Source organism: Maniola jurtina, chromosome 19, assembly GCF_905333055.1.
Source record: "Maniola jurtina chromosome 19, ilManJurt1.1, whole genome shotgun sequence".
NCBI lineage: Eukaryota > Metazoa > Arthropoda > Insecta > Lepidoptera > Nymphalidae > Maniola > Maniola jurtina.
In genome coordinates this window covers 12980244-13000160 of record NC_060047.1, presented here as the reverse complement: position 1 = coordinate 13000160, position 19917 = coordinate 12980244, and the positions used below count along the sequence as shown (strand labels likewise).

At 34.8% G+C, this 19917-nt stretch overlaps 2 protein-coding genes and 1 long non-coding RNA gene across 3 annotated transcripts; 1 reads left to right on the top strand and 2 right to left on the bottom strand.

The window, feature by feature from the left end:
• The first annotated feature begins 24 nt into the window (after positions 1-24).
• On the top strand, positions 25-1678 carry LOC123875277 (myb/SANT-like DNA-binding domain-containing protein 3). Its single transcript, XM_045921027.1, has 2 exons — positions 25-393; positions 863-1678. The coding sequence occupies exons 1-2, from the start codon at positions 344-346 to the stop codon at positions 1650-1652; spliced, it is 840 nt and encodes a 279-aa protein (XP_045776983.1). The 5' UTR covers positions 25-343; the 3' UTR covers positions 1653-1678.
• Positions 1679-1976: 298 nt separating this feature from the next.
• LOC123875321 (putative nuclease HARBI1) lies at positions 1977-3157 on the bottom strand. The gene is made up of 3 exons (XM_045921074.1): positions 3046-3157; positions 2286-2847; positions 1977-2052 (listed from the first exon to the last, which is right to left on the bottom strand). The coding sequence occupies exons 1-3, from the start codon at positions 3155-3157 to the stop codon at positions 2037-2039; spliced, it is 690 nt and encodes a 229-aa protein (XP_045777030.1). The 3' UTR covers positions 1977-2036.
• Positions 3158-6494: 3337 nt separating this feature from the next.
• Positions 6495-13719, bottom strand: LOC123875280. Its single transcript, XR_006798124.1, has 2 exons — positions 11477-13719; positions 6495-11435 (listed from the first exon to the last, which is right to left on the bottom strand). It is a non-coding gene; the product is annotated as an uncharacterized LOC123875280 (long non-coding RNA).
• Between the last annotated feature and the right edge of the window lie 6198 nt (positions 13720-19917).

Here is a 19917-nt window from a genome sequence, read left to right as displayed (position 1 = left end):
CTAACCCTAGGGTTGTCACTTACGGCCAGTTTCTTCATGAACAACTAAAGTAATCAGTAAAAGTATTAACTTTTACTTGACCATTACTGGAGTTTAGGTAAATGTGTTTCTTCATTCAAGCAAGAGCTAAAGTAAAAGTCAAAGTAGTTGCCATTACATACACGTCGCAGTTTCACCAAAAAGTCGTGGCGAGTTTTTTTTACACATGGCAACATCGTAATATCACTGTCAATTAGTATAAAGTGTCAAATATCTCTATGGTGCCAAAAGTACTTTTAAAATAAAAATTCGTTTTTTTCTTACATACTGATTTAAAACCATTTACAAGTTTAAAATATTTATTATGATGGAGCTTTTCAGAGACGAAAATGTGGACGTAAACTTGACGTCTAGGTATGTTATCAGCATTTCAATATTAATATCATAGATATGTAATTAATATGTATTGTAAGACCTAGGTTTTACCAAAGTTTTTATCAAAATTCAAGGTTTGGAATAAGTTTAGTTGCTTTTTCATTAGAATACTTAAATACTTCTTGGATGAATGACTTATTGCACAAGATCTTATATTACACTAGATGATGCTCGCGGCTTCGCCCGCGTGTATATCGGTTTTTTTGAATCCCTTAGGAACTCTTTGATTTTCCGGGATAAAAAGTAGCCTATGTCTTTCCCCGGGATGTATCCCAAGTCTGTACCAAATTTCTTTATAATCGGTTCAGCGGTTGGGCCGTGAAAACGTAGCAGACAAACATACAGACAGACAGACACACTTTCGCATTTATAATATTAGTATAGATTAGTGGCGTAAAGGCTTTAAAGTGTCTTATTTAAATATATATTATTGTTTTATTATTTACAGTGAAAGAGCTTCGAATTTTACTAGTACCGAAATTGAAAAATTACAAAAATTAATTAACAAGCATAAAAACGTATTATTAAATAAAAAAACAAATGGAGTTCTAATTAAACAAAAAGAGGAAACTTGGGAGGTGCTTGCCAAAGAATTTAATGCGTCCAGCAATACCTATAGAAGTGTAAAGCAATTGAAATGTAAGTGGGAGTACATAAAAAAAAGTGCAAGGAAAGAGGCTGGGAGAGTAAACCGCATGCGTCGGCAGACTGGTGGAGGACCACCTCCTCCTCCATTATCTGCAACGAGTGAATGGGTCTCTGGAATTCTGAAAGAGTCTGTGTCCGGGATTGAGTCTCAATATGATGGAGATGTCTGCAGTGGCATAGTGGTTGAACCACCTCCAACATCAGTTTATGCAGAGATAAATGTGATGGATATAAGTCAGGATGCTGTAGAAGTACAGGATGTTGTGAAAGAAAATATAAAACAACAATCTTCCCCAGTTATGAGTGCTACATTCAAAAGACATGCAGCGAGGAAAACATTAAATGCTACTCCACATCAAACCAGGCAGTCATTTTTGGAATTGGCGAAAATGAAAAAGGAACTTGTGCATCTTAAAACCAAAAATATCGAAAGGCAGGACGAAAGTTCTCTAGTCCATCTGAGAGAGGAGAAATGTCGGTTAGAGATGGATTTGTTAAAAAAAGAGGAACAGCGTAAACAGGAATTACATGAATTGCAAGTTCTAAAAATGAAATTAGAAATAGATATTTTAAGAAAGAAAACAGAATAATGTATCTTTTTCTAACTTCATTTTAAGAGCTTTTTAGCAATTTGTGTATTTCATATTAGTATAAATATTACCTTCTTTGAATATATTATTTGACTGACATATACAAGGTGCCGATTAATACCATTAAACCTCAGTAAACCAAGGTTATGGCCGATGTAACTTTTACATGGAATTTTTTATTTTACAATAACAACAAATGTGTTTATCAGATCACAATAGCATAGGTTCATATGTATCGTCATTCAATATGATATTATAAATACGCTGAAGATATTTGAAGAAAACAGAATAATGCTGAAATATATTTATTATAAAGTTTTTATTTAGGTATAATAGGTTTTTAAATACATATCTATATATATTACACACAGTTATCTTGTCACTTCAATCTGCAGCTAATCTGAAAATAATGAAATTGTGATTTAAAATAATACTGTAAGTAATGGGGTAGGTTATGTACATACAATATAATAATACTACAGCTGTTTGTAATTTGTATAGAGCAAACAAGCAGAATAAATTTTGTTGGGATTGTCCATAATAATATTTTTCTTTTAATTTATTCTAGACCTGTATTTTTAAATTTACTATTACTTATATTTTAATTATTATAATTATGTAGTGCATACTGACCTGTCAAAATAGTGGTGAATTAAATTACTGATAACAGTTTGCCCATTGCGGTTATCTATAGAGTTCGGGACGTTGCTCTCATCATTCCTTATTTCTATTTGGACCGGTAAATCTGGCTCGGGATCGTTTCTGGTCCTACATATATTATGCAGCACAGCTGTGGCTACAACCACAGCTTCGATCCGGTTTTGCTTTAGTCTCAGCTTCGAGCCAATGCATGGAAATCTACGTTTCCATACCCCATATGAGCGCTCTACAGTATTTCTTGTTTTGATATGGGTTTTGTTGTACAATATTTCTCCTGGGGTTACTGGGTTTCTCAGAGGAGTCAGTAAGTAACGTTCTGCTGGATACCCTGAATCTCCTAACAAAACATAGTCCCCATACTGGCCACGCTCAAATATTTCTTTAACATTGCTATTGTTGAAAATTGTACTATCGTGTGATCCTCCAGGCCAACGACAAACTATGTTTCTAATTTTTAAATTTGGATCACATATTGTTTGAACATTGTAGGAAAAAACACCTTTCCTATTTCTGTACAACTCCGCTGTTTCACCTCCTGGAACAGATTTTTGTAAACAGTTTCATAATAGGTAGGTTTTATATAGGTTTGTATCCTACTATTATAAATGTGGCTAAGGGTATTTGTTAGTTAATCACAAATAAAAGACACATTTTATTAACTTATCACTGTTTTTTAATACCTAACTTATGTGGATACCTATTATTTTACCTGATATGAATAAATATTACATACCTGGTGATACAATTGCTATATGTGTACAGTCGATAGCCCCAATTACTTTTGGAAAACGGGCTATATCATAAAATTGGCAAGATATACTTTCTAGTTCTTCGTTTGTAGGCATTTGTATAAACATTCCTGCTAATGAAGCTATAGCTGATGACACTTTAAAAACACATTTACATACTGTACTTTTATGTACACCAGCTATATCTCCAACAACTTGTTGCATCGATCCAGTAGCATAAAAGCGTAAAGCCAGCAATAATTGTTCTTTCACTGATAGAGCTTTATTCCTATAAAAAAGATAAATAGGTAAAATGTCATGTATTCTAATAACAAGTAGTCTAGTGTAGAAATGTACCTACATAATATCTACATTCAGTAAAAATAATATGGACTTTTTTATTAATAGGACCTGTGTTTTGTCATAGATATCTACTTAAGTACCTACTTATGATATGCATTAGTTAATCTATAGGTATCAACATCAACCTAGTTATTGGTACATAGTAGGTATCTAGCTGGTAAAAGATACAAACTGAAACTAAACTTACTTAACCGTGGTTGACGTCAGCTTATCTTGCAACAATATACTGAGGTATGTAACTGTTTCCTTTGGCATTCTGTATCGGAACAGAAAATCAGCGTCGTCCCATAAAAAATGATCCTTCCGAATATTAAATCTTTTACGCCGATGCGTTAAATAACTTATAATAAGTTCATCATCTGATGAACTTGAACTTTCACTTGAAGATCTTGAAAACATTTTGATACTTTAATTAAGTACAATCAATAAGTAGTATCAAATAAAATGATAAAACTCGGTGGAACCGTAAAATACTGTTGAAAAAGTAAATATAACCTAAAATGTTGACAAATGACAAGTACTGTAGCTTTTACAGCAGCCTATTGAGCAGTAAAAGTTAAAGGTAAAAGCAATAGTAAAGGCAAAAGATTAAACTGTGAAGAAACAAATTTGACCGTTACTTTTACTTTAAGCCATTACTTTGGCTGTTGCTTGCAATGAAGAAACTGGCCGTGAATCTTTGATTCGAAATTCATTTGTACCTATCAGTTTTGGTAGTCATGTCCCCTGCAGCATCAGGATTGAGGAGTTGGAATGCAAATTTTTTAGAAACATTGTCGCAAAGTTCCTCTATTGATTAAAAAAAAAAATACACAAATCGGTTCAGAAATCTTGGAGATTTTGGTGTGCATAGGTAGAAAAACAAAACTTCCTTTTTGAAAGTCTGTTAAAAAAGTTCCCTATGTTATTCCCCAGTCAACCCTCTACTTTTCTATGAAAATCCCGTCAAAATCGGTTCAGCCGTTCCGAAGATAAGCCCGTTCAAACCGACAGACAAACAAAAATTTTCAAAAAGTGTAATTCAGTTATGGTATCGTTCAAATAACCATATGAGCTTAATATGAGGAAGTTAATTCGAAATTACAGACAGACACTTCAATTTAATTTATTATTATAGATAATAATAGGCACCTATCCAACTGAATACAACAACACAACTGAACAAACAAATCTTAATTTAAAAAAAAACTGTAAAAAAACTGTCTCGTGGGTTCGTACTTTGTACTGTTCAAGAAGAAAAAATATTGATTTATTTCTGTTTGTATATAAAATATAGACAATCAAAATTTTTACTACTTACTTTTATTGTGTTATATACACTTAATTTGTTCAAAAATTATTGTTTCTATTTGTTATTGCAACATTTTTTGTTTTGTGCGCTTTCCTACCTTCTAAAAAAGCCTGATTTTTTATGGTACTTCTACTGATTTAGTTTTTAGATTTAATTTTGGCTTTAGTTTTCTCATTAAAAATTCCATAAAAACTTTTAAGGATTTGTATTTTTTTAATGAAAACCATGTTCAGTATTAATATGTATCTTTTGACAACCCTTAGCAAAAAAGACCAAATGTATGGAAACAACGGCAGTTGGGTTCCTAACTTCGCCTACCGATAATTTTTTTCTAAAATGAACTTTGTTTTCTGCCATATACGTTTCAAAATGATTTTGCGGCATAATCTATAGGTCTTTCGCTTTTTCAGAGACAATTATTATAGACAATAAACATAGAGACGCTGCTAGGCGAAGTTAGGAATTGTGCCCTTACTTCGCCTAGCTCAGTCAAAACAGTTTTTGAGGCATTCTAAAAACTGCATTACTTTTCGTAACAGTCTTAATTTATAGTCATGTCTAAAGGCGACCATATATTAAAAGCAGGACTTGAAATAAAAAGCACTCTCTAGGCAGGAAGACAAAAACTGTCAAAAACCAGGCGAAGTAACGGGACACGACGGTAATATTATTTTTGAGTTATTAGCAAAAAACGTGGGAATTTTAAAACGAATGTTTTAAATTTCCAAATAAATAAATAAAACAAAAAGCTAATAAAAAGTAACTAAAAACCTTCTTCCTACGTAGAATTTCTTTTCAAATATATTTTTTTGAAAATTCTCGCCATTTGGTGATCAAAAATATTTTTTTTAATTAACGCCTTTTTAGTTAAGTACGGCAGATTAGTGTTTCGATGCTCATCTAACGTTTTCGAACTATCAAGTCTGTACTAAGCCTGCATTTCACCGTCAGTGAGACTGCTATGTAGCACTAATCTGATGGAGCGTAAAGCAAGTTTTAACGAACCAACTTAGCGGCCCGGTAAATTGTTACATGTTGGCTTTAATGGGGTATTGAAATGAGTTACTTCTTACAAAATGGCTTTTCCACGCGACTTCGCGTGAATACCTATACCTATTTAAGCTTAATGGAATTGCTCAAAATCCTTTTGTTTATTGCAGGATAGGTTTGCGCTTGATGAAAATCATCCATACTAATATTATAAATGCGAAAGTGTGTTTGTCTGTCTGTCTGTCTGCAACGTTTTCACGGCATAACCATTGAACCGATTTTAATGAAATTTGGTAGAGACTTGGGATACATCCCAGGGAAGGACATAAGCTACTTTTTATCCCGGAAATTCAAAGAGTTCTTACAGGATTTAAAAAAACCGAAATCTACGCGGGCGAAGCCGCGGGCATCCTCAAGTTTCTAGTGCCAGCGGGTTTCAGTTGTAAGTGCCTACGTCGATATATTTTCAGTCAGACCAACAACGCTTCAAAATCATTCTCCTACCGATATTGTTAATGTGGCGAAATGGCTTTCATTTTTTAATCAAAAGAACTCATAGTTCATTTTAAGCTTCATCGTAATCGGTTCAGTAATTGTTTTGAGATCAATGCACTTATTTTGAATTCCTTCTGAAAACTTATTTTCACATGTTATATTTTGCCAATATAATGTGGAATACATCTAATTATTCCATAATAATCCGACCAGACGGGCAATATTTTTTAAATATGCGTATTGCATTCTGAGCCATATCGCAGCCTCAAATAAATCCACCCGTGTTAAATCTATTTTCATGATTTAATAGACATGTAGGATTACATATACATATTTTATTTCATCATAAAACTATATTATATGTATTAATTTATCCAGCTAAATACATTCTAAGTGATCACTGAACAAACAACAAATATAGATATGGCGCAGCGCTGATCGCTGTCGTCGCGTCGGCGACGTCGCGTGACGTCACGCAACGCCACGCGACGTCGCGCGCGAGACGAGATGGCGGCGCGCCTTACATCCTCGTGTTAGCTACAATTAATTAACACAACATACAATTATTTCGCGCGAGGTACACTTCGATAAACAACACCAATCAAATTAAAACCCAAACAATCTATACTTAACGTTAATCTCACAGTTAACTACACATTTTCTAAAAACCGTGTTACATTTGAAACAATTTTTTTAATCTAACAAGTAAACAATTTCCCTTTAGGACTTGGAACTTTTATCGCAGGTGTTAAAAAATTGAGACGAAAATAAAAATACTAATGAATGAGAGTTAAACAACATATAACAATAATAATACTGCAGAGAATGTATAAATCTGTCCGAGATTCCAGAGGAATTAATAAAAACAAGTCACACACGAGTAAGTAATATTAGAACGGAAAGTGTACCTCGCGGCGCATGCGTCACTCATACAAAAACGTTTTTGTTATATTTATCTTTAGCAAAAACATTGTATTTGTACCCTATACACATATCTGTAAACACTGGCAAGACCAACTAAGATTAACATAAGGCTTTAAGCCGCTCTGTTTTGTATTTGTACAATATTTATCCATTTCTTTGGCTAAAACACCTCTGGGAAGCGTAAAATATATTCTCATAATAATTATAAACATTTAAAAAATGAGTACAAAATAACAAAGTACCCCGCGGTACAACACATATCGTAAACATCTGAAATTATATTTCACTAAAACATAGCTCCAAACGTTCGCTACAATATAATCATAATAATATAATCTTACATTACAACATTTGGACTTGTGACGGATATCGCAAATAAATTCTAAAACGAGCATCTCATACAGAACAATATACATTTTTGATATAAAACATTTAAAACGGAAAATTTGTGATATGTTCAGTTACTATTTATGCGAAATTTTTACTTGGCGCATGAACATCTCGAAGTACCTCTACGTGCAAAATAGACGCTCAAGATTTTGAGCGTAATGCCGTCCTATTTATAAAAAGCGGTTAACTGCAAAAAGTATTTTTTTGAGTTACAGCCAAAAAACGTGGCAATTTAAAAACTGATGTTTCTAAAAATAAGAACCTAACTACTTAGCTAAAAGCTTTGACCTTATGTAGCATCATTTTTGGCGATAAATCGAAACCTACTTTTTGCAGTTAACCGTTTTTAAGAAATAGAACGGAAGCGTAGCCGTAGTAGGAAAAAAGAAGCAAGTCTACTCTTTTTTCCAAAGTTTTTCTACAGCAACTTTTTGAATACCCCACGATGCTCTAGCTCCAAAAATATCCATGTGATTTGAGCTACTAATAGCACTAGAATTGTGCGCGTTCGAAATTTTTCTACTAAACATCGTAAAGTGAAATCTTACTATATTTTACATTAGTATGCCGCGATTATTTTGTTTTGATGGAAATAAAACATGATACACCGGAAGATCAGTATTCTGCCGACCTTTAACTAAAAAAACCATTAACTGTTAAAAATAGTTTAACAGTTATCGCAAAAAATATGGGATTTTAGAAAAACTGATATTTCTAAGAAAGTTTGCTTCTTAGGACCAAACTAAAAACTAACTACAAACCTTGGTTTTACGTAGCATTCCTTTTTAGAAACATAGTTTTTAAAAACCCCCACGTTTTTTGGCAATAACTCAAAAACTTATTTTTTCCAATTAGCTGCAGCTTTTTTAGTTAGAGGACGGCAGTATTCGTCACATTACCCGATCGGTCAGAAGCGTTGGATATCCTACATCGGAAGCTTACTTACAACTTCCGTCAATACAGTAATGTTAAGGTCTACTTATTTTCCCGGCGCTAAGATTAAATTTAAATCTTGGACAAAGAATTAGTTTGGCCATCCAAATGCTGCCAGCATCTTGGGTACAATGCCACGTTACGGCGGTCTCGATGAGGATTTAGATTTCGTTTAACTTTAATTTATATTTAAGTTTATTTTCAGATTATAATATATTATTCTTTACTCCCCCGCCCCGCATTATATTAAAGTGCTCTCAACTCTCAAAGGCGACTGCTAATCAAAGACGTTTAGCCAGGTAGCCGTCATCCGCCAATAGCAAGTCCGCGAGCTTGCGACTCCAATGTTGACAGGTAGTGTGGCAGTACACGTATAATCTTTTCGGCCTCTAGTTGGTCACTTCTCCACATCGCATAGTACCGCTTCAGAAGTGCCGCGAGAGACTTGCCACTTTGATCAATGGTCTGTGCGGCCTGGGTGTCCATATCTATTTTGAATCCTTGGATCAGTGGAAATCTCGTTTAACTGTGGTGTTGTATTCTGAGCACATCAATAGTTTCCAAGCGTATCATCACACATCACACATCAGCGGGGTGATTCTCTAACTCAGTGTCTAACACTAGATGATAGTCACCGACCTCATTTGACATCGGTTGGTTCTACATTGCTGCTTCACTGAGTGATATTAAAATACCTAAATCTTCAATGGATTGAAAATAAATGCCAAATACTCGGTGGCAATCTTTCAGTATTAGACACTGAGTTGGTAAATCAGCTAGCAGGTCATCGAGTTGCTCCTTACTGGAGACCATATAATTATTATCTTCGTCTATTATTATCAAGGCGGGTGGGATGGAATAGTGTGAGAGATTCCAACCTCGGAATTACGACAATTCTTCCCATATGGATGTTCATACCCTGTGGGTTCACCACTACCGTCAACAGCATTTCTAAGACCAGTGGCTGTGATTTGGCGGATAGCTTTGGCTTCCATATAGCAGAATAGTTTTGTTAATTCGGCCGAGTCTCCGATTTCGGATATCTGACGAATCCAACCGATCGGATGAGGCGAACGTTTAAATTTTTTTTGCTCCTTTTTAGTATTTTTTGATAAAAGTAGGCTATAGAACGTCTATTTTAGCTGTACCCAAATCATAGAGTAATTACTAAAAAAGTGCCTTTATCACTGGAAACTGAAAAGAATGCTTGATCATTCAAAATAGTGTATTAAAAGGCTAATTAAAAATTAACACACTGCTTATAAACTTCTTAAACATATTACAGTCGTACATTCAACATATATGAGGCAAGCCATGTATAAGCATTGTATCAATTTTTATTAGCCACCTTTGTGTATAAGCGCATAAGAACCATTATCCTATATCTACGGAACAAAATCAGCGATTTTTACCTAATGACACTGAAATCTGAATGAATGACTCAACGAACCTAACGCAGTAATAAAATTCTGATTTTATAGTTAATACTTAAAATTAATACGATTCAAGAAACTTTGCATTTCCGGCTGTATATCGATCTCTTATTAAAACTGACAAGTCTAAAAGTAATGCTATCCTTTTCACAATGTTCTCTGTGGGGAAGGATAGCTATACTTCTAGAATTGCCGATTCAGTTCACTTAAGAGATATGTACTCGTATAAAACCGAATTACAAACTAAACACACTGTCCTTATTATGGCACAAGAAAAATTATATTAAGAAGTATAAGTATAAAGTATAACAACAAAAATATTAGAATTACATAAAACTGATCGCACATTACATCACAAACCGCACGCGACGCATCAGAAAACTTAGCACGAATTTCTCATTTTAACAGTGTCTTAAGACTGAGCAGCGTCAAAATGCGCTCTATAAATCTCAAGCTAAGAGATGCATCGCTTACGTTTCGTGCAGTGATGTGCGCTCAACTTAAGCCCCACTACTATTTGGTGGGTCTCTAATTAAGTACTTTTAATACACAATGCTATAATATATAGATTTATAGTAACATCTCACTTGTGCGCCATTTGCGGATCCTTTCATTACAATAAACAATGTACTTTCTAATTAGAAATGCTAGTTTCCCTTTTATTACAATTTAAAATATATAAAAATTAACAAAGTACGTGGAGAAATTCATAATACATATATACAAAATCTCCTTTTTGGGGATCAGTTATAAAAGGTAAAGCGTGCTTGCTTCGCCATTTGTGCGATTTTTGAATATCTTTATGATAAAGACAGCTCTATACTTACTCTATTCACACGGAGACAAGTTAATATAGGGCTCTCCCTGTTATATAATCCCATACAAATGACAAAGACGAAAAGTTAGTGGGCGTTAACCAGTTTGAGTGGTCAACCAATCACAAACGAGCCTATGTTTTCCGTACTAACTTCTTTCCGTGGATAGAGTATTACGTAGAGTAGTACTACGTAGAGTAATACTAAGTAGGATGGAAATAATTATCTAGTTTAACACTATTAACAACTTGAATAACAAAAAATGATGATATAAATTTTGTTAGTAAATAAACTAGCATTTCGTCAGTTATTATCTTACAATGGGAACAATTTGTCTAGCTATTACAATAAGCGTTAAAACTAAAATAAAAAAAGCAACTACTAAAGCCTTCGGTTTCGACAATACTATTATGCGCAATGTAATCTCAACGGACTATAATAATATGTAATTAGTAATTACGCATAACTGAGTGGGCTCCTTTGGTAGTGGCGCGGTGCGGGAGGGTGTGATGAAGCGTTCCCAGGTCCTGACACTAGGTATTTGACGATACTTGTTCCAACTTTTAAAATACCTTTGTCTGTACACACTCGAGAATTGAGACTAGCCGGGACATCACCACCAATTAATACTAGGCAGACTTTATACTATGAGTGGTACACACAGCCTCAGAACAGGTATTTGGATCGAGTATTTGTACGGAACTGGACTAGAGGCACCTAGAAAAACCTAGTACAATTCATCTTTAGACGTGAGGCGAGAGCTCAGTGATTCGTGACAACTGTCACTCGTGACAACTGTCACCCCTTCCGCATCGCTCCAATACCGCAGGAGCCTACACGGTTATGCACTGCACCTATAAACGTAATTAATTCTATTGACAAGAGAATCTGTAATTACAGATGAGGTCACAGAGGGAAGGTGAATCTTCACAGTTAGGACAGATACACATATTTTTAATAATACGATACGATGCGTAGAGAAACATAAACTCAGGCGATAACGACTGCGATTTCAGTTACCTACAATAAAAAAAATTGGTAACTAGGTGAACCCAGCGAAAAATTTTTATTGGATAGAACGCGTGTATAATGCGTTCAAACGAAGAATACGAATGACATTCCACCATTTTTTAACTATATACGCATCTCTTTTTTTTTATTCAGATAATAGACTAGACCCTTGACTGCAATCTTACTTGGTGGTAAGTGATGATGCAGTTTAAGATGGAAGGGGGCCTAGAAGTAATCATACCCAACATATAGTAGATAGTAGGTGAACATGCAGCCAGGAGGTACCTTTCTTTTCAAGGTCCTAATATTGTAGCTGGCAAGGAAAAAACCTTATAACAGATATAAGTTATTATTTTCATTGCAACCCGTTATTTTCTGTGACAGTTGACAGATGGAGTTCATTAAACTTTCGAATTCTTATTTCAAGTGCATTTTCTATTCCCAAAACGAAACCATACTGTGAGGATTCACCCAAAAGTTTGGCACAATGTCTATTCAACAGTACAGAGGGCCATTCTAATTGCATTGCTATTTGCTAGATCAGCCTGGGCCTTTATTAATCGAGTTTCATACTAAATTTGTAGTCGGACCTATGATACTGGATTTTTGTAGAATTGAATCATAGTCGAATTGAGCTCCCCCATGCTACAGAATGATAAACAATAGATGGAAGAGCTTTCCAATTCTATGACGATCGGGACTTTTGTTTAACTTTGTTTTCTTTCTTTTTTACAGTATTAAAGATTAAATTAATAACCCGTAAAAATATTTGCATTCATAAAAATCACCATATTTTTGTAAGCAAACAACATGGTTTAAATAATCACAAACAGGTGTTGCATTTTAATAAACTCGCAAAATATTGCCGTAAATGTATAAAAAACAATAAAAAGTATATTTAAAACTACATAATAATATAATTGTTAATAGAAAAACAATGTTTGTAAAAAAAATTGTAAACCATGGAAGTGAGTATATAAAAAAGCTTTTGTATACAACGGACGTAATAGCCTACTGGAAAAAGATTCGAATTTTGTATGATCTTTGAAGTAAAAATATTTTTATATCAATGCCAGTTGCTAACTTTTGGGCATTTTTATTATTTCTCATTTTTCGCATTGGACATAATATTAAGTGTAAATTTATTAATAAACACAATATAAATTATCCTAAGAACATTTACAGTAACAGCACAGTTTAACGTGCTTACAGTTGTTTTAACATGCATAGAGCAACGGTTGAACTCGAAGATTATGCTGACCTGTATGCTCGTTAAACCGTGGTAACGATATACGCAACCCAACCTACCAACTTAATATTTAGCTATATTAGTTGATCTAGAAGTCAGTTGTTAACAGCTAAAACATTTCATTTCATGCCACGTCGTTATAATTTAAAAAAAAGTTTAAAAAAAAATGTATAAAGTGATTGTGATATTCCCTTTCGACTATCATGAAATCACAGACAGGAGATGTTAGGTCGACGAAACAGGACTTGAGGCCGTCCCAAGGCAACCTAGCACAAAATAGCCTCGAGTTAGGAACAAAGCTAACATGGCCCTATCATTGCACTATAAAAACAAGAATGAACAACCAAATGTGAACAAAACTATAATAAAAAAGACTAATAAAACCTGCAACTGATGAAAAGACAAGTTCGTTTTGGAACTCAATGATATAACAACGAAACATGCCATTTTTCCGCTATTTAAAATGTTTATTAGTGCAAGCTATTTTTTTTAAATGGTCTGGAAGTGAAATTGGTCTTCTAGAAACAATTTTGTTTTAAAACTCTATTCATATGTTAACGGTGCAGTTTTGCAGCTCCTGCTAATTTCATTAACAACTTCGTTATGTTGGCAACTTACTAATTGCTAGTATCCGACCGTACTTTCAGCTTCGGCCGCCTTCGGCTAAACCTTCGGCTTCGGTCAAAATGGATCGAAGTCGAAGGTTTCTAGCAAACGCCGAAATTGATAGTTCGATTACCTACTTTTGGCTTTTACTACTTTATTCGGTTTTGGCTCACTTTTAGCCAATCGAAAGCTGCGGCGATATCGGTTTCCGAACAACTAATTGCTGAGTGAAGTTAGCGGACGATGTCGAGCCGCTCCTGTTAACATAGGAATAGAGTGCAATAAATAACTTTTTTCCACAATAAAATAGACCTGTTACGAATCAAACTGATGATTAAGTACAATGAGGGTAGTTATTTTCAACCCAAGACCGACTGAGGCACCGATCCTTCGTTACCAGTTACCACAATAAATAGGTCCGTTCCAACACATAGAATCTAACATAAGGCGGCTTTGATAAACATTTACATCGGTAACGACACTCACACACGCAAACCAACTCAAACGAATACCTACACTGATCACACCCCCACAAACAAAACTATCATACAGATAGGGATTTGTACAGACTGGTCAATCAATTTATATGAATATAATCTATCAAGTTCTGATGCCCGAGGTTAAGATCTTTAGAGCGTACCTACTTTGACTTTGCTCAGACGTAGGACATTGTTAAAACGAGACAACGTTATATTGCTGGCATCAATCTGTCTCGTTTTAACTGAAACTTGGTCTGAAAAAGTCTGAGTGCACTTATAGATCTCAACCCAAGAGTGACTATACAGGGTCGCTTGAAACAGTCATGAATCATGACTTTGCCGTTATCAAGTCGCATTTCCAGACAAACAGACACATAAAATAGTTAAAGAACAAGATGGCACACCTTGGATCCAAGTGGTGTTTTGGTATGAAAATATATTATCGGTGCTGAATATCGTTGGCACTTACTGCGGCGCATCTGTACTGTCTGTATTTTAACTTTATAAGGATATTATCATAAAAATGTAGACATTTTTTGCAATATTATTTTTGTGTGTAGGAGAATAAATTGTCTGTTTGTATTCTCTTATATTGGTTTTTGGTAAATACATGCTACAGGATGTAAGTAGAATGTTAGCGAAAACGAAGACAGGTGATAGTACTGATTATAACTGAAAAGATATGCACAAATCCGTATTTTTGAAAAAATCGCAATGTATTGCAAATAAAACATCTGACCGACGCTAGAGGTCAACGAACATTGCGTAGTTAGATGCCGTGGGGTCAATGCCGCGCCGTAGGCATGGCATTGAGCCCGAGTTAGCACACAATAGATTGCGGGTTTAATACTAAATCACTAAAACTAGAAATATAAGGCAAATGGTTATTTGTATTGGATAATATTTAGGTAGTATAATAATAGCGCAAAGTTTTTGCTGGCGTTCTCATTACACCCTGTATGTTGATTTTTATATTTTTTGTGTGCCATCTTACCTCTTCCCTAACCCATGTCCGTTTGACGTTTTCGAAATGCAACAAAATAACGGAATGTAGTCGTGACTGAACGCTTCTTTAACTGAAAAACTTAACACTTAAGTATTTGCGAATAGCGACAATTTAAAGCGCGTTAGACGCAACTAAACGCGCTCCGAAAATGTCGTCTTGTGCAAAGGCTCTTAAAGCTTTGTGTAAAAGAAAATAAAGACACTACACAAACAAAAACACGACACAAGTGAAGACATAGACTCTATCTAAATATAATAATAATATACACGGTGACTTTTAAGTCGTGTTACAAAAGCTAACCAATTTACGTTCGCAATGTGGCTGATTCTGTTGTACCTACATAATCTAACTAAACTATAGTTAGAAATCTAACCATATTTCTATCACTTTTATAATACTACATACGGAAAAGGATAGCACTAGATTTAGTTTAGTTTAGTTTATTTAGTTTCACGGGATTTTTGAAAACCCTAAACCTACGCGGACGAAGCCGCGGGCATCATCTAGTTATGAGTTTTCTCCTCCAATTTTGATATCTACCTTCCTTACCTTACCTTCAAGAGAGTGAATAGGCATCTTCTAGGCAAATGCGCTCCATCTTAGGTTGCATCCTCACTTGTCAGCGAGTATGATTGCAGCCAAGCGCTAGTCTATAAATTAAAAAAAATTGGATAGTAGACATTAGCGCCGTTAAGTGGTTCGCTTTCATAAGACTGAGAAGTCACAGTGTATGTCTTAGTCAATTTTTAGTATTAGTGATGCATTTTATTACAATTTGGGGAGATTTATAATTTATTTATATTAATAATTTTATTTATAATATGTATAATACACTAACGACTACATAAAGCGTTAAATTTGTGTCGGTCTTCCCTCTCGCTCGCACAACGGCGCAAGCGCACACAATGTTAACTCTCCTCTAACACGTTTAACTCTACGTAATAATAGTAATGATAACTTTAGTACACTTTGGTATGAAAGCCTGTACAGTAAACTATACTATAACATAACAAACTATAATACTACGAATCAGAACTTTAACATGATCTTTGAGCTAGAGGGAAAATTTTAATAAGTACTTCAGAAAGGTTGTTGTTATTTGTTCAAACTGAGAATAGGACGGACTTTCCGACATATAGTGACGTCTTAGTCGAAAATATATCTCACCCGCTTCACTCTAGTGGATTTTTTGAAAATCGGTGCGAGGCTGGAATTTCCAAAAATTCCGGATTCCTTCTTCATTTTTCCTCGAAAGCCCATTTTCATAGATATAAAGTAAAAATGACGGACTTTCATACAAACTTTCATTCTGTACACTTTAACTTTGAATACCTCTTAAAATTTTCCCACGAACTTTTAGACCCTAAACCCAGATAAATAGATAGAAAATAAATCGTTTACAAACACCGTCAAAAAAGTATAATACAAAACATGTAAGATAAACACAAGGTGTATGTTTTTCGTATGTCCTAAACCTTTCTTTCCTGTATAAATATATAAAGATCCGACTTTACTCATGAGTTAAGTTGACGTAAGTCCGACTAGTTCCCATCTTCCACAAAAAAAAACGTGGAGAGTCCACACGCGGTAGATGTGAAACTTTCAGAAAACTAAACTTTGAGAGAATGAGACTCCTAGGTCGATTCCAGAAAGCCTGCATCAATCATTATTACAATCACAATTGTTGTGATTGGCAAAATTTATGATATTCTTGTCGCAACAATGCACTGTAGTAGCCAATAGTGAGCGAGCGTCAACCAATCGGAGATGATTGCGATCGTGACATTGTAGCTGTCAATTTTCCTTAATCGAGTTACTGTTCTCCTTTTTTGCATTTACTAAATTTTTCTCAAAAATCAATTATTCAAAAGACGAGTTTATTTATTACCAGTTACCGATCTTATTCTTTTCTAGAATATAAAAAGTTACAATGGTGATTTTTTGAAGAAACACCCCACAAAACACGTTAAGTAATTTTTACATTATTTACCTTAATTCGTTCAAAACTTTCATAATTATAATGATTATGTTAGTTTCCCAAAACTTAGACCGAACTCAACGGACAAACCAAAAACATACACACAAAAAACTAATCAATACCTTCTTCAAACTCCTACTTATTACTTATAATAAGTAAATATAAGCCATGCAACATGGACATTTGAACATTTGTACTCTCAGTACTCAAAAATAAATATATTATAGTATGTGTTAATAAACATAACATTAATTTGATTATATTTGGTAAATTAATAAAATAAATGAATGTTGCAGCAATATGAATAGATATACTTAAAAACTAAGTAAATAAATGTTTATTTCGTATTTATCAAGATATCAAAGGACTATAAGTATCCCCGAAATAGGTTAATTTGTATTTTTACACACTGTAGGTAAAATAAAGTTAGCAATAATTGCCTAATGCTTGGCAAAAACTCAAGGAAAGCCAACACGATTTTTTAAAAAAAAATATTTTTCATTTTCAATATATGAATCATTTAAATGTTGACAAAACATTAAAAATATCTCACTTCTGATGTGAGAATAATTTCCATATTGCTACAACATTCATCGGAAGATTCATCAAATGAATACTGCTACAAGAGATGAGCGACAGTCGATGCGCCCCAAGCGCACCGAGTATTTGCCAACGGGCGAACTTCGGGCGCCAGGTGGGCGAACATCGAGCCCAATGCGAAAACGCAGAATACACAACGTAGGACTAGAAGCGGGACACGTTACGCTAACGAAGTAGGAACCGACTACGAAACTAGAGACATCGACACAACAGTGAAAACTTCTAACACTTCAAAAACTTACTCAGTAAAGCACCTCGATCAAGGTTTCATATTATTTTCCATATCGGCGAGATTAAAAAACCTAAACTAGTGACGAAAATTAATGACTAATACATTGTTTTGAACGGAAACTACGTCTAACTACACGCAAACACGCGCGCGCACGCAAGTACGCAACTATCACGAATGGGGTTTACTCAGTTTGCCTCTGCGGGCTGCTGTATGACCTCGAACGGCGAACTATGCGTGTACTTCTTTACTGAAGCCCTATTTTATACACAAGTTTTGCTACCATATTACATTCCATAGAGCAAAACGATTGAAAAAACTATCAATCCGATCTTCATGAAATTTAGCATAGAAAATGGAGAACTAGAGAACAGATATAAATATTTTCATCCCAGCAAAAAAGTTCTCGCGTGATTTAAAAAAAAATCTTTCTTTGAGCATATTAAACAGTATGCACACAACGTTTTCTTTCTTTCTTTAAAACTTTCTTATTTTTTAAATCCTGGGTTAGCCCTTTCCCTGGGGTAAAAAAAAACATCAATCTCCATGTCCAGGATAAGCTATCTCCACTTCCATATTTCGTCACGATCGGTTTTGCAGTGTGAAAAGAAAGCACACAGGTAGACACTATTGTTATGGATCTGCACAAAATAAGCGAGCAAAACCAAAGAATATAATGAAAATTAATAGGGGTGTTTTCTATAACTTAAATAAAAAGCCATCCTCAGTCATACAGCTAGGCATTTCTTCTCCAGAACAAATCCAATAGTTTAACACCGTGATCAAAGAGGAGAAATTACTTTTTTAGCGCCCTAATCGCACTAAGTTTTGACCTACAGGCGAACTTTGGGCGAATATCGGGCAAAAACTGGGCAAAATGCGAAGAGCCACAAAATGCCACAACATACACAACATAATATAGCACTTTACTATATGCTTGTCTGAATTAAATCGGTAGTGTGCGTAAAACCTAAGCAACTAACTATACTCTTTGTATGTTTACTATAGTGCGAACAGACGGACAGTCTAAACTATTGGATTTGGGGGAGTGACTCTGACCAGTGCGCGTTAAAGTTTATCAATATGTACAACAATCAATCACTCCAACACTCCTCTCACTTACAACTAGCAATATTTTCTTAAAATATACCTTTCATCGTACCAACAATTTAGGTTCTGGCCCTTATATTATACATATCTGCTTTATTTATATTTCTTATTAAGTTATTACTCTTAGGCACAACGCATACCTTCGGTGTGAAGAGTGGCCAAGGTGCAGCTTTCTTATAACAACTTAAATTAAGCTTCTTTTATGTGAGGTAGGCTTGCGCTTGACGACAATCATTTCTAATAAAAAGCAATGACGAGGTCTAGGTGGGAGCGCACTGTCCTAGAAGATGCCCATTTACTTTTGTCTTGAAGATATTTAGGTTATAATATTATGTGGCAGGAAACAGGCGACGCCGGAAGAGCATTGCACACCTTAGAATCAATTTATACTAGCAGCGAATCGCAGCGAATTTCTAAAATATTACACAGCATACTAACCTCTATCTCCAAAATCCAAATCAAACCTGCGGTTCGTAACAGAAACGTTGAAAGCTCTGAAATACGGTTAAATTGATATTGTGAAAACAAAACACGGGTTTGAAGAGCGCGCTTTGTGTCGTCGTCAAAATGCCAAAGCTGAATTTAAGTTGTTATCAATAAAGATGCTTTGCCTCCGCTTCACTCTACTCTGCAAATGTGCGTTGCACTTTATTTGCGACTTGCATAAAAGTCCGATTCGACGCGACGGGAGATCATTTGCAACTCGAACATTATATTTACATGGTAGTGTTTTACTTGTTTAAAACAATATGGAGGACAGCTTTAATTACTAACGACTGAAAATCCGTATCCGTAATCTGTCGATAAGTTACGCTGGCCACACACGATCAAGTTTACCGGTCAAGTTTGCAGCGTACTTGAAGTGCCGTCCAGTAAACTTGACGGTATATGGGTATCAGTTGAATGGACGTCGCTTCAAGCCCGCTGCAAACTTGACGGTAAACTTGATCGTGTATCGCAAGTGTTACGAAGCAA